Below are 14,415 nucleotides of genomic sequence, written 5' to 3' on the forward strand. Positions count from 1 at the left end.
TCACCCTGCCACCCCCAGGCCTCTGCCTCCAATACTGCTCCTCAGCCGAAATGCAGCCCACAATGGCCTCAGCCTCCTCCCTTTCAGCTTGTCCCGGCACCTCAGTGCCCTCCTGCCCACTCAGGCTGCTGCAGTGTGTCCCCATCAGCTCAGAACTGTGGCCTTATCACATCGGGACTCCCAGCCTAGCTCCATTTAAAATCATAGAATCTGAATGACTTGGGTCAGAAGGGACCTTAAAGCTCAGCTTGTTCCACCCCCTGCCATGGGCAGGGACACCTTCCACTGGCCCAGCCTGCTCCAAGCCCTGTCCAACCTGGCCTTGGACCCTTCCAGGGATGGGGCAGCCACAGCTTCTCTGGCTGCCAAGAGAACCACCAAAGTGCTCCTCACGTGAAAGAGGACAGAAACCAGCCACTGGTCAGCAACGGGGCTCATTTATTATCTCATGAAAATGAGTGACAAACAGCTGCAGTAACGTCAGCAGAACCAAAGCTTTGCCCAGAGCCTGAGCTCTGAGCGCAGGGCTCCCTGCTGCACTGGGTGGCACTGGGAGGGTTTGTGACAGAGTCAATGGATTTGGGAGATCCCTGAGCTGCAGGGAGTGGATTCGAGGCTGTTCCCAGTGGCCTGTGTCCTCCTGATGCCACCATCCCACAATGCTGATTTCTGTTTCCTCCTTCTACACCAGCTGCCTGCCCTTAAAACAGGAGAAGGCACATGCAGTCCCCAGAATGGCTGCTCTGTGTGTGGGACATGTACCCAGAACCAAGAGCCTCTTCCAGGAGTGAGGTCTGGGGCAATGAGGCAGCAGCCAGACCCCATTTTCACCATGTCTGACCAGGAGCCAGGTGGATGCAGACAGGAGTGCCCCAGGTGTGCTGTGCTGTTCGAAGCGGGGATGGAGGGGGCCCGGTGTGCCCTTGGGTGCCTTGGCTCGGTGCTGCTGGGTGACCTCAGGCAGAGCACATGGGATTTTCTGGGAACTCTTTGGATTTGGCTGCTGTGGGTTTCAGAGACCCATTCTGAGACACTGTGGGTCAGATTGAAAAACTGAGCATCCCCAGCTCCTGGTCTTGGCTGGAAGTGAGGGCGGTGTCCAAGCCATGAAGCTTCCAGCGAATGAATGGGAATTCCCAAAGTAGGTGTACACATGGATACGCTGCTTTTGGTGGCGTGAGACAGGCACCAGCCCCTTTCCAGGGGTCTGTGGGACCTGCAGAGAGCCCTAGAGGACAAGGCCTGGGGTTCCTGTGGGTGGCAACATCGCAGTTGGCCATTTCCAGGGGTTGCCACAGAGACATGGCTTTGGCCAAGAGGTCTCTGCCTTGAGAAGACAAGCTTGGCTTCGCTGCAGCCTCCTCCTGGCTGGTGATGCTGCAGGGTGAGCAGGAGGAGGTTTCCCTGACCCACTTCCTGAGCCAGTGGGGCTCGCTCCCAGGCAGTTCCTAGCAGAAGTGAGACTCACACAGGGATTGTCTCCTCCCATGGCCAGCCCTGAGTGTCTGGAGCTCAGTCAGAGCCCTTCTAGGCCAGGGGCAGCTGGCAGAGTGGTGCCTGTTGCCCAGGCAGGTGTGATGGGGATGAGGGTAGACAGGTCATACTGGTGCTTTTCAGGGAGCCGTTTGTGTCACCTTGCTGGCCCCTTGGCACTGGAGTTGGCCCTCGGTGTGTGCTGTGGGGCCGTTCCCACGGCTGCTCCAAGGAGGTTTATAAGTGAGATGTGTAGGGCGGCGTGGGTGGGGAGGGGAAGAAGGTTATCCGGAGGCTGCTGCCAGACAGATCCCTGCTCTCTGAAGTTATCAGCACCTCACTGTCATTGAGGCAGGGACAACGCTCAGAGCAGCCCCTCTCCTTGCCCCTGGTGCCCACCCTTTGCTGACAGGGGATGAGCGTCATGGAGGGGAAGCTGTAGCTGTCAAGGATGGGGCGCACTCCCAGGGAATCAGGTGTCTCACACATGTGGTCGACGTCGGAGAAGTTCACCAGAGCCTGGGTGGAGTCATAGGAGCTTTTCTCCATGTCATCAGCCCTGCAGGACTGGGAGAAGCTGCCCTTGTCCTGCCCTTTCTGCCTCAGCAGGCGGAAGTCATCTCTGAAGTGGGGGTTGAAGAGCAGGTAGAGCAAGGGGTTGAGGCAGGCGGGCAGGGGCAGGACCACAAGGAAGACGGATTTGATGACCTCTGGGGTGATAAGGAAGAGATTGAGGGTAGAGGAGAAGGTGAGGAAGGCCACTGGGCAGTAGAGGAGGCAGTTGGTGAAGATCAGCCAGGCCACATGCTTGACCATGGCGCAGTCCCAGACAGCGCTGAACTCCCCCTTCAGCAGGTTGCAGTAGAGTCGGATGTAGGTGCCCGTGATGGTCAGGAAGCAGAGCATGTTTGTCATCACCAAGGCCACGGTGAAGCCCAGGGTGGTGGGTTTCCCCTCTGGGATGGGGTATGGGAGGCAGAGAGGGGATGCTCCATATTCCCCAATGGAGAAGAGAGGCAGAACGGCAGCCACAGAGGACAGCAACAGGCAGCAACAGGCAGCAGCCTTGACCTTGCCTAGGGACGGGGACTTGCCATATCCCCGCACGCAGGAGGCTGAGAGGCTGCACTGCACGGCAGCCAGGGTCAGCAGGAAGATGGCAGCCTGGGAGGCCAGCACGGACAGGAACCCTGTCACCTTGCAGCCCGCACCCGTCTCCCATCTGGCGCCGTAGCGGGCAAAGTGGCCGTAGGTGAGGGTGTCCACGAGGGCCAGCATGCTGCAGGAGATGCCCGTCAGCATGTTGGCCCCAGCGATGGAGCCCACTAGGAACTTCACCGGGGAGAGGTAGCTGGGGGAAGCAAAGACAGCCAGGACGACCAGCCCGTTGCAGAGCACCGAGACTAGAACGATGACCCAGACTCCCAGGCGGATGATCCAGCTCTCAAACAGGTGATCACAGGGCTTGAAGGGACCTGGAAGACAAACCCCAAAGTTACACCCAGCAGGTGCTGCTTCTCTCCAGTGGTGCTGCTCAGCGTGGTGGCCAAGTCTCAGCCCTCTCCTGGCCCCACCAGACACATGAGTGCCTTGGGCTGGCAAAGAAAATATGACATTGTCCACCCTCTTCTGCAGCTGCCTCTTGGCTCACCCCTGTGCTCCTGACCTCACACTGGAGTGCCTCTGGCATCCTCTCATATCTTATCTAGGGTGGGAAAAAGGTGCAGGGAGAGGTCAAAATGAAATGTAAGAAACAACAAACTGATCAGTGCTCCTAAAATATAAAAAGGATGTGACTCCAGACCGACCAACACTGCTGGTGTCAGCCTGGCACTTGGGCCCCTCTGCCATTACTGCTCCTTCTCACATTCCCCCTGGGAGTTGGTGGTGTGGAGATCTGCCAGGATGCTGCATCCTGCTCTGGCATTGCCAGCCTCCCTCTGTACACTCAAGACCTTGGCTAAGAGGTGTCTGTTTCTGCATGAGTGGGGATGAGCACCAGGAGGTGAAGTGTCTGGGCATGAGGGAGAGAGGGAGGGAGCTGGTGTGGCAGGGAGGGACAGAGGGGTTGGGCAGGCAGAACATGGAAGGATGTCAGGAGGAAGAAAGAATAGGATGATGGCAAAGAAAGGATGGATGGAGGAGTGAATAAGGGAAGGTCATGGAGGGGTAAAAAGAGGACTGGTCTGGAAGCTGTTCACCAAAGAAAAAAGTGGGGAAAGAGAGAGTGGGCAATGGCATAAAATTGCCTCTGGGAAGGATTGGAGCGTTTCAGTGAGTGGCTCAGCAAAAACAAAACCAGGGTGGTAGAAGTTTTAGGTGGTGGAGAGCAAACAAAAATAGAGGAAATGGAGAAATCTTTTTCATCTCAAAGGAGGTGAAGCTCAGAGTGCCAGGCAGCAGGACATGCCCTCAGCTGAAACCTTATTCCTTTTGCAACAAACTCAGTGGAACAACTGGTAAAAAGTCTGTCCTTGCCAGTGTCCCACAGGAGGCTGGCTGGAACCAGACCTCTCCGGCCTCCAGGTGTGCTTGTGTCGGACCCCACTGAGCTGTGAACAGGGACAAAATCAGAAGGCAACTTCCTCGAGCCCCAGCCAGCATGTGCAGTCCAGTGCCTCCCTGCTCTCCCTTCCTCAGGAAGCAGAGCAAAGTATCCCTGCAGTTTGCAGTGCCATAGGTATGATCAGGACACCAAGGGCAACACTCCAGGCTGGCTGAGGCAAAGCCAAGTGTAAGTCATGCAGGGAAACGGGAGAGCCAGGTCTGAGTGCAGCAGGTTGGAGGAGCTGGTGGTACCTGGGGTTCCTGGTCAGGCTTATCCTGACCTGGGCCTCCCCTCCTAGGAGGGCAGCTGCATCCAACAGGGAGGAGACTCCTCACCTGTCCCCCATTTGGCCTAAGCCCAACCCATCAAGGTTCTGATCTGAAAGGTTGTGGGGGATCCTGGGGAGTGAGAGAAGCTCAAAGGATCCCAACTCTGATCAAAGGGTTTCTTTCCCTGGCTGCTCACCGGGGCTTGGTGTGCACTGAATAGTGGGGTGTAGCTTCGATTCCTCAAGGTCCAGCTGAAGATCATCTGCATCTAGGTCATCTGGGGAGGAAAGAACAAGAAATTCTCAGATAAGAACAAGTAGAACCATCAGAGCTAACTGGGCCAGGAGCTTTTTCTGCTGCCTCTCCTCCACATAGACCTTCCCAGCCAGTTCAAAGTAGCTGCTGGTGTACAGTTTATCCCCTGCAGTCACTGCTGTAGAGGGAGAAGATCTTGTAAACATTGGTGGGTTGCAGTGTAGCCAACCCCTCTGTTTTTAGGTTACTCCCAACATTTGAAGTGTGAGAGCCCCAGATCCCAGAGCTGTGTGACTGCGGTTCCCTCCTCCCAGCACTCTTTATTAAAAGTAACAAAATACTCCAGCCTGTGTGGTTACAGAACACAAAGCCTTCAAATGCAGCTTCTCCATGGGAGCTTTCTGGGCAGGCCTTGTCCAATGTTTGTTCATCAACAGGGATGTTGGGGCTTTGTTCAGAGGGAACCATCAGCCTCTTCTTGCAGCACAAATTTTTTGTCAGCAGCAACCACCACCAAACAGTTCCACAGCAAAGAGACAAGGGAACACAAGGTTTATTGCGTTATTTTATGCCCTGTAAAATCTTGGGACTGTGGCACCCTGTTTTTAATCGTGGATATTCCCAGGATTTGCTGAGGGATTTACAGACTGGTTGCCTGTGGCTGCAGGTTCTGCAGCCATGGGGTTTGTGCAGCCAGGCTGCAGAGCCCAGCCCTGCACCAGCACCTCTGTCAGGCTGGCAGCTGCACCCTGAGCCAGGCTGGGGCTTGCTGAGGGTCAGGCAGAGAGCTCTGGCTGAAGAAGAAGCTGCTGGAAGGGAACGGGGCCGAGCCCTCAGCTGTGTTTTCAGTGTAGGCTGTCACAGGGTGAATGGCATCCTCTCAGCCTAATCCACGAAGTATTTTCCTGCTTTGTTCCTTGTTCCTGTTCCCAAAGTCCTGTTGGCTGACAGCACTGGGATACGGTGAGGACAGCTGCTGTCCTGCTGCCCTGTTCCCACCCATGGCACCAGCACAGCCTTCAGCTCCCAATTGAGATCTTGGAAGGGTTTTCTGCCAGCGGGAGGAAAGGGAAAGGATGTGGTTTTGTTCTTGCCTGGTAGCCAGAGAGCTGGATCTGTGGCTGTGGGATGAACTCTCTCTTGCATGAATGGACTGATGCTGGAGCCCAGGTGTGCACCCAGCAGCTTAGACACTGGCCAGGAAGGCCTGTGCCTAATTTCCACAGCGCTGAAGATAAGGCTGACCTGAGTGGGATTTATGTGTCTAATCTGTTTAGAAGTGGTGCTTCTCATGAGCTATGCTCCCTGCCTGTGGTTGAAAATGTGACTGGGATTATTTGATTAAAGGATGATGACAAATAACGTGCTATCTTTAGTGCCTCCTGACAAGTTTCATGGCTTTCTCAGCTTCAGGGAGCTTTGGAAAAAAAGGTAATTTTAAAAATCTGTCTGTGTAAGAATTGAAATATTACTGCTACTTTGGAGCCTGGCAAGGAAACCCTCACAGTGGGATGGAAAAATATTTCATCCTTGTATTTTATAGTCTTATAAATCTCCAGTGTCTTTTCCAGCCACAGTGCGGAGGCTGTGATGTGCAGCCACGATACCCAAATAAAACAGGCACAGCCTTGCTCTTTCTGTGCTCTGCTGAGACCCAGCCCTTGGGAAAGTGTAACCTGTGCCATCCATTTTCTCCTCAAAGCCTGGTTTTAAGCCCAGGTTAAACATTTTCCTGAAGCAAATGATGATCTTTTATTTTGCCTGGACTACGGAGCCTGCTGGGAATTACAAAGCAATCCTTAGTCAGCACAGTGGGATTCAAAGTGAAAAATGCACTGCTCTCTGCTAGAAACCAGTCCCTCTCCAGCCTGGGAACTGTGGAGAAAGGAAAATGGCTGTTGTGTCCCAGCAAGGCAGGCTGCATTGATTTTGAAGAAGCTGTTATTTATTTGAATTTTGCTGAGGTGCCTCCACTTTCTGAGGTCTTATGGGAAAAACCCACTTTGGCAGTAGTGCCCTTTCCATGAAAAAGGAGCTACCTGTACCAAAAGTCAAGTGAGAGGAAGAGGAGCAAAATTGCTGGGGAAGGGATAGAACAGAAAACACTGGGCTGAATGCTTTTTCCCTTTAGTGCTGTCTGCTCATTCCCTGCTCAGTCCTGACTGTCTCAGCCAGGGCAGTCCCTGGGTTTGCAGGGACCTGCTCTCTCCTCGGTGTGAGGGTGGCTGCAAGAGGCCTGGGCAGATCCTGTTTGGGGTCTGGAGTAGCTTTCTTGAGTGACAGAAGTAGAAGTGTATCTCTAAGGCCCCTGCAGGGTTTGCCAGGTGGTTCCAGAAGTTCATTAGTAACTCCACAAGCTGCTGGAGGTGCTGGGCTGGGGAAGCAGTGTCCCACTGCCCAGGATATCCATACACATGTGCTCCCTTCTCACTTCCCACAGCTTTGTTCCATCATTGCAAACACGTGCTCCTAAGTGAATTTGTCCCTTTCTGTCCTCAAACCAGAGGTCCCAAAGGGAGTGGCTGGGGTGGTGATGGAAGTGCCCCAGGGCTCTTCTCCTGCCCTCCTCTGCAGCACTGTTGGGAGCTGCTGGGGACTGCTGGGGGCTGTCCTGGTGACAGGTCCCTGAGCCATCTTTGGGTGTCTGTTCAGCCACAGGGGACAGACTTGGGGCAGGGGGTGTGTGCTAAACACTGCCAGTTGTAATCCAAGAGGCTCAGACAGGTGGGATTGCCCAGCCTGGAGAAGAGAAGGCCCCAGGATTTAGAGACCCTTCCAGTGTCTAAAGGGGTGCCAAGAGAGCTGGAGAGAACCTGTGGCTGCCCCATCCCTGGAAGTGCTCAAGGCCAGGCTGGATGGGGCTTGGAGCCACCTGGGATGGTGGAAGGTGTCCCTGGCCATGGCAGGGGGGCATCAAGAAGAGCTTCAAGGCTCTTCCCAACCCCAAACCATTCTAGAATTCCATAATATCCCAAACATTGAAAGTGCTGGAAGTGAGACCTTAAATATCCATTTTGACAAGGTGACAGAATGATGAGATGTGCACTGGCCACACTAGTTTGGGCCTCAGGTGGCTGTTACTCAGATGAGAAGGGACATCCTCAGGTGGTGTGGGGGGGTTCCCAGGCACCCAGGGCCCTGGGGGGATGGGGAAGAGCTGATCTGGCCCTGGGTCTGTGGCACCACGAGTGCTCTGTGTCTGGGTGGCCCCTGGGGCTGGGCTTGGCTGCTGGATGGGTGCTGGGTATGGGAGCAGGAGAGGCTGTAGGGCAGGGCTGGGCACTGAGAGCCATTTATTGTCCCTACATGGCTGCCTGGGACAAGCTGCTTTTCATTACCCAGCCTGAGGTTCTGGGGACTCGTTTGGGAAGGACTGGAAGCAATGCACAAGGCTGAGAGGACAGAGCTGTCTGCAAGTGTTCCCTGTCCCCCTCACAAGTTCTCCCACAGCATCCGGGTGCCCTGACAAGCCTGGCTGGACCTGCTGCAACACAGCCCTGAGGTATTTTCTCTTCAGCAGACCACTTTCCCTCTTGCATGAAAGGAATGCTTGGGAACTTTTTTCCTCTTTAATGAGAAAGTGTTACAAGGTTCATATAACCCAGCTAAATACCAGCAGTGGCCATCAGAAAGGAAGCACAGGGAACAGAAATAAAGGCATGATTAATGAAATAAAACAGCAATATCACCAACCCCATATCATCAGGAGCAGACCCTGTTGCTGGAGATCTGGAGACTCATCTGCAAAAGCTGTACATCATAAGGAATGATGTTCCTGTGCATTTCACATTTGCACTTCTGTGCTTTGATATTTCAAAACAGATCCAATGCTTTAACATCTGAAAATGGGAGCCTTTACGAGCTGAAAATAGCCTCATTTGGTCTTAGAATCAGTCAGCATTCCCCTCGTGGTGCTGGGACTGGCCTGGAGGCCTGGGACCCTGGGGTAGGTTTTGGTCTGCTGACAGGGCCAGGTGAGAGCATCCTTCGGGACATCAAAGATTTTGGTACCGAGCAAAAGCAGGTCTGTGGCCTCTTGTCACAAAGTAGATCTTTCCACAAATGTCATAATTTGCTGGGCAAACTCCACAACTATCTGCACCAGGACTGCTACAGTGTGGGCTGCATTAATGATGGAAAAAGTGACCTGGCTCACAATAAAATCCTGCAGCAGTGACTGTAACATGACTCCTCTGTACTGTCTGGCCAGTGTTACCACCAAGTCTACCATGCTTCCTGCAGCCACATCATGCCAGTAGGAATCACATTTGCTACCCTCTGGCTGGACTCTTTGCATGCCTAAAGGTTATTCTTTGGAAGGATCAGCGCAGGAGCAGGAGCAGGGCTTGTGGGTCACTTGCTGGCTGCTTCACAAAGTGTCTTGGTCATCCTGCCCACAACACAGTGTCCAGCAGCTCTGGGTCTGAATCTGCCTCCAGATCCAGTCCTGCCTGCTCAGGGTGTGGGAGGGCAGCAGGACCCCTGGCTGGGGCTGGATGCTCAGTGCTCCTGGGAGCAGGTGAGTCCAGGGGCACAGCCCCCTCTCCATCTACCATGTGGATTTGCCTACAGGATGTCTCAGGCCTCGGAAGTGCACTGTATTTACACAAATATATAAATAGAAGCACATCCAGGCTGTGTTCTGAAATGTTGTTTGCACTCTCTGGCAGTTACAGAGGAAGGAAAGGGGTTCATGTCTTTCTTTACGTTATTCTGAGATTCTCTTGCAGAGGGATCACACCAGCCTTGTCCTGGAGCTGCTGCTCTGCTGTGGGGCTGGGAGTGCAGTGGTGCCTTGCACTCTCTGCTGGCCTCCTGGAACTGGCCTCATGCAGTCTGTGCAGAGCTGCACTTTGGAGCACAGAATAAATTGACTCTTGGACAGAAAGTGCTGCTCGACCATGGAGCTTCCCTGGCCAATCCCTGTGCTGTGTTCCCCAAACATGTTCTGTTGTCACACCTAACCCTGACCTTCTCTGTAACACCCAGGGTGTGCACAAAAGTAGCACACACAGAGCTCTCTCTACCTCCAGTCAGAGGGATATTCCAGGTCTTTGAGTTCATTCTCTTACTCAGATTAATCCCAGGGTCCTTCTTCTAGATGATATAAGAGCAAAGACTGATGTCCTGCCAAAGGTTCCACATTGCCCAGAAGTCTAATGATCAAACCCAGGTAGCCTCAGCCCCCTTCCAGTGCCTTGAGCAGTCTCCCTCCATAGCCAGCAAGGCCGAATTGACAAACATGCCCAGGTTGTGCAGGACTGCCAGGTCCTTTGGTCCCATTGTGAAGGTTTAGATGTGCCACATCTACTCCTTCTCCCTCACAGGGTCTCCAAATGAAGCCTGTTCAAAGCAGTGGGCCACCTGTGTTGAAGAAGGCTCAGCCTGCCCTCCCTGAGGCAGGTGTCACCTCTGACAGTGGCACCACTCCTGCAGATGCAGGATTGCACCCCAGCTCACAGCCCTGCCCGGGGCCGATCACCATGCAGGCTGTTTACTCACAGTGGTTATCAGTGTGACCTGGGAACAATTCCAAGGTCCTCTTGTGGGGATCCTCCTCCTCAGGGGCCATGTCTTCTGCCTCCCACTGGCTGGACACCCTGAAGAAGCTGCTGCAGCTCCCGTAGGCACAGCACTGGTAGGCGTAGGGCACCTCCAGGACTCTGACAGAGGAAAGCAGAACTTTAAGGTGTGTCCCCTCCATGACCTGACTCTCCATTGCTTTGCACTTTTTGCTTAGTTCCTTCAGTTGTTCAAAGATGAAACTCATCTATACAGTCACAAAATACTCTGGGTTGGAAGGGAGCCACAAGGATCATCGTGTCCAGCTCTGAAGTGAATGGGCCCTACAGGGATCACATCCACAATGTTGGTGCTATTAGCACCGTACCCTAACCAGCTGAGTCAAAAAAAATATGGAACACTCCATGAATTTCTGTGCAGGAGCTATGCTGATCTTCTCTGTATCATTCCAGTTTTAGTACCTGTGCTGCTGACATGACAAAAGCTGGTCTGTGTGGTGATGGTTACAGTGGAGAGGGACTTTGCTTTGGTGAAGGACTCCATGTAGGACAGGGTGTGGACCCAGGGCAGCCCATGGCGTCTCTGCACCACTTTTGGTGCTTAAGACACTGTCAGTCAATAGAATGCTGTCAAACACCAGGTTTGGAAACTGCTCTAAAATTCCTGGATAGCTCTGGTTCCAGCCAGAACAGGGTTAATTTTTGCAGTAGGTGTGAGGGAGCATGGCCAGGACCCAGAGGTTATTCTGGACCATCTTACTCATTGCTGGGGGCTAGGGCAAAAGGAGAAAATGTGATGGGGGAGCCATCTGGTATTTGTTTGGTTTTGGGGGCTTTCCATGTAAATAACTTTCTTTTCTTATACTTTTTGTTATTAATATAATTGCTGTTACTGTTTGTGTCTTATCTCATTGCTGTTTTTAGTAAATTGTTCTTATCTCAACCCATGATCTTGGCCTTTTGTGCCTCCAGATGGGGAGGAGGAGTGGTGCATGGTTTTAGCAGGAATACTAAATAGGAGAATACCATTCCTAAACTACCACACTCCTAAAAACCCTTCTGCTGTTCTCCTCAGAATAAACTAGCCCCTCTCTCTAATATGCAATGTATAGTATTCAGTTTTTACCCCAAGGCCATGTTTTCCCAGGCATCCTTTCCTTCCCTCAAGGGGAGAAGCTTCCCTAGAGCAAGGCTCCCCTTGCTTGTTGTTGAGGACACCTTCAAACTCCAGTTCCAGGAGTCCCATCTCAGGCAGGGAACTCTCAGGACTCCCAAGTGAAGCAAGTTATTTAAATATGTCTGATTTCTACTTGAAAGTTGAATTGTTAGTTGCTAATTATAGCATGTATTGCAAGGTTAATTCAGCAGCAGCTGAGCATCATCTGGATGCAATACCGGGCTGTCTGTCAGCAGCTGCATTTTTGGCTTTGCTGGAAGTCAGGGAGACTGCTGATGAAGGCAAAGGAACCCCAGGTTTTCCAGACAATTAAGGTCCTCTGACAAGATCAGTAAATATGGTAAAACTCTATATTCTAAAAATATGCATTTGTTTTATGTTCCCAAACATTTCTGGCTGAGCCCCGGGAGGGTCTGGAAACTCTGTATACAAGCTCGTTTCCTGTTATAAGCTCCAAATTAGATCCTATTATTGAAAGGTGGTAGGGAGGTGCAGATCCTCCCAGCAAGGCTAAGAACTGCTCCCAGATGACTCCTCCAGACATATGCCCCAAGAGTAAGGCTGCTTAATGGCAGTACCCAAAATTTAGGGAATGTTAATGAGTCCATTGCCTGGCATGGTTCACTGAAGCACTGCTGCAGGCTCAGTTTCTCTGGTACAAATGCAAACCAGCCCAAGAGATGCCATTGGAATTAATTTAGAGGAGAAACATCCTGGAAGTGCTGAACTGGACCCACCCTGCACAAGGGACTGCCCTTTGGAGCAGGTCCAGAGGAGAGCTCGGAGCTGCTCCGAGGGCTGGAGCCCCTCTGCACTGGAGCCAGAGAGCTGGGGGGGTTCACCTGGAGAAGAGAAGGCTCCAGGGAGACCTCAGAGTCTCTTCCAGTGCCTAAAGCAGCTTGGCACTTGTGAGGGTGCAGCTTGAGTCCTGTGTCCAGTTCTGGACCCCTCACTTCAAGGAAGACATTGAGGGGCTGGACTCAGTCCAGGAAAGGGAAATGGAGCTGGGGAAGGGTCTGGAGAGTAAATCATATGGAGAGTGGCTGAGGGGGCTCAGCCTGGAGAAAAGGAAGCTCTCCCCCATCAGCAGGGACCTTATCACTCCCTACATCTGATGATTGTAACAAGGTGGGGATTGGTCTCTTGTCCAGGGCACTAAGCAGCAGGGAGAGAGAAATGGCCTCAAACTATGCCAGGGGAGACTCATGTTGGAATCAGGAGGAGTTCCTTCAAGGAAGGGCTTGTTAGACATTGGAAGGGGCTGCCCAGGGAGGTGGTGGAGTCCCCATCCCTGGAGGTGTTCAGGGAACAACTGGAGGTGGCACTGAGTGCTGTGGGCCGCTGACAAGGTGGGGATCGAGTCACAGGTTGGACTCGATGATCTCTGAGATCTTTTCCAACATTAATGATTCTCTCATTCTGAGGCTCTGTGAGGAAAGCTGGAGAGGAACTTTGGACAAGGGTCTGGAGGGACAGGACAAGGAATCCTCATTTCCTACTGGAAAGGGCAGGGTTTGATGGGATATTGGGAAAAAATTCTTGCCTGTGAGGGTGGTGAGGCCCTGGCACAGGTTGCCCAGAGCAGCTGTGGCTGCCCCATGCCTGGGAGTGTCCAAGGCCAGGCTGGACAGAGCTTGGAGCAACCTGGGATGGTGGAAGGTGTCCTTGCTCATGGCAGGGGGTGGAATGGGATGAGCTTTAATGTTTCTGTCCAACCCACACCATTCTATTGTTGTATGATCTTGAGTGTAGAAAACCCTCCAAAAGCTTCTGGAATCCCCTGCCATTTGGAAACCAGTCATGCAGCAGATCCCAGCTATGAGGGACTTTAAAAAAAAGTCAGAAAGAGAGATCCCTGCAGGCACCACTGCTGAGGCAGCCTGAAGGGAGAGCTCCACACTTCTCCTCAGGCCTGAACTTTAAGCCCTGTGTTGGTCCAGTGATCTGTGACCCCAGCCCTGTGTGTAAACTGGAGAAGCTCCAGCTTTGGGAACCCATCCTGGATAAGTGGGAGCATCAGCTCATGCTTTCTTGGCTTGAAGGGAACTCCCTGGGACACCCAAGGAAGAGATGACTTCATCTGGGAGGAATTTGTGTCCTCTGGACCATGGGTGTCTAAACCCAAAGGCAGGTGCCACACTGAGACCCAGGAGCCAAGGAGGGTCAGGAAAGTCTGAGCCTGCAGCACAGCACTCTGCTCTGAGCCTTTTGCAGCCTCTTCTTCATCAGTTTGACTCCTTCAGGCTCCTCATTAATCCATAACAGACAAGACATGGCCACACAAGCAGAGTTTATGGAAGAAAACCTGGATGTCATTAGGTAGGACTGCTTCTGGGAATGTTTTCCATTGAGAGGAGCCCTGAGCTGGGCCTGCTCCATGCTTTCCACTTGTGTGTGTGTGTTTGGGGTGGGGGTGGTGGCCTGGGAGCGCATCACTGCTCTCCCATGGAACATATTAAAGATGAGATGTGTTAGCAGCAGATGAATCTTCCTCAACCCATGGGCCTGGAAGTGTAGAGAAAGCACGAGATGGGCAAGGAGAGCAGGAGGCTGAGTGCTGTGAGCAAATACAGCCTGTGCTGAATACCAGAAGTGAAAGAAGCAACACTCCAAGTACCTCATTTTGGGGAAGCTCTCCTTGGTGAAGGGCTCAGAGAGAGCTGGGTTGCCTTGGAGCTTCAGATGAGTCAGTCCAGCCAAACCATCCAGGGGCAGCGTGACCAGCTGGTTGTCAGTCAAGTCCCTGGTGAGGGGAAAGCAGAGAGGGAGACCACGGTCAGGGCTCTGCTGCCAGTGGTATCTCAGCCAAGCAGAGGGCACTGCCTCAGTTGCTCCCTTGATGTGATGCTGAAATGGGGCTGGGTGCTGCACTGGGGCCAGGAACCTCTGGAGATAAACACTGCAGTCCTGGGAAAGTGAGGGGCTGGGGTTAGTGGCCATGCTGGAAGCTCTGGGTGGTATCTCCCTCGTTGTGCACGTACGTGCCCCACACATCTCCTCCTCCACTGTAGGTCAGGGATGACTGCAGCTCCCAGCCCATAAAATACCCAAGAGTCTTAGAGAGGGGGCTGGGAACTGGGAGCCCTCCAGAGCCAGCACAGATGGTCTGCAGTGACTCTTGCAGAAACAGCCCATCATGCTGATCTTCCTTAAAGGCATCTAAGGTGGCTG

The 14,415-nt window shown here is 52.9% G+C and overlaps 1 protein-coding gene and 1 non-coding gene across 2 annotated transcripts in view; both read right to left on the bottom strand.

Moving 5' to 3' along the window:
* Positions 1-428: 428 nt before the first annotated feature.
* Positions 429-14,415, bottom strand: part of LGR6 (leucine rich repeat containing G protein-coupled receptor 6) — a 155,373-nt gene continuing 141,386 nt past the window's right edge. Inside the window, exons 15-18 of the mRNA XM_053963709.1 lie at positions 13,862-13,987; positions 10,048-10,208; positions 4,487-4,567; positions 429-2,948 (exon numbers count right to left, since the gene is read on the bottom strand). Of these exons, the coding sequence (XP_053819684.1) occupies positions 1,711-2,948; positions 4,487-4,567; positions 10,048-10,208; positions 13,862-13,987 (1,606 nt within the window). The 3' untranslated portion in view covers positions 429-1,710. The remainder of the gene's footprint in view (positions 2,949-4,486; positions 4,568-10,047; positions 10,209-13,861; positions 13,988-14,415) is intronic.
* LOC128799681 (U6 spliceosomal RNA) lies at positions 10,455-10,547 on the bottom strand. Its single transcript, XR_008434800.1, has one exon. It is a non-coding gene; the product is annotated as a U6 spliceosomal RNA (small nuclear RNA).

Source organism: Vidua chalybeata, chromosome 24 (assembly GCF_026979565.1).
Source record: "Vidua chalybeata isolate OUT-0048 chromosome 24, bVidCha1 merged haplotype, whole genome shotgun sequence".
NCBI classification, from domain to species: Eukaryota; Metazoa; Chordata; class Aves; order Passeriformes; family Viduidae; genus Vidua; species Vidua chalybeata.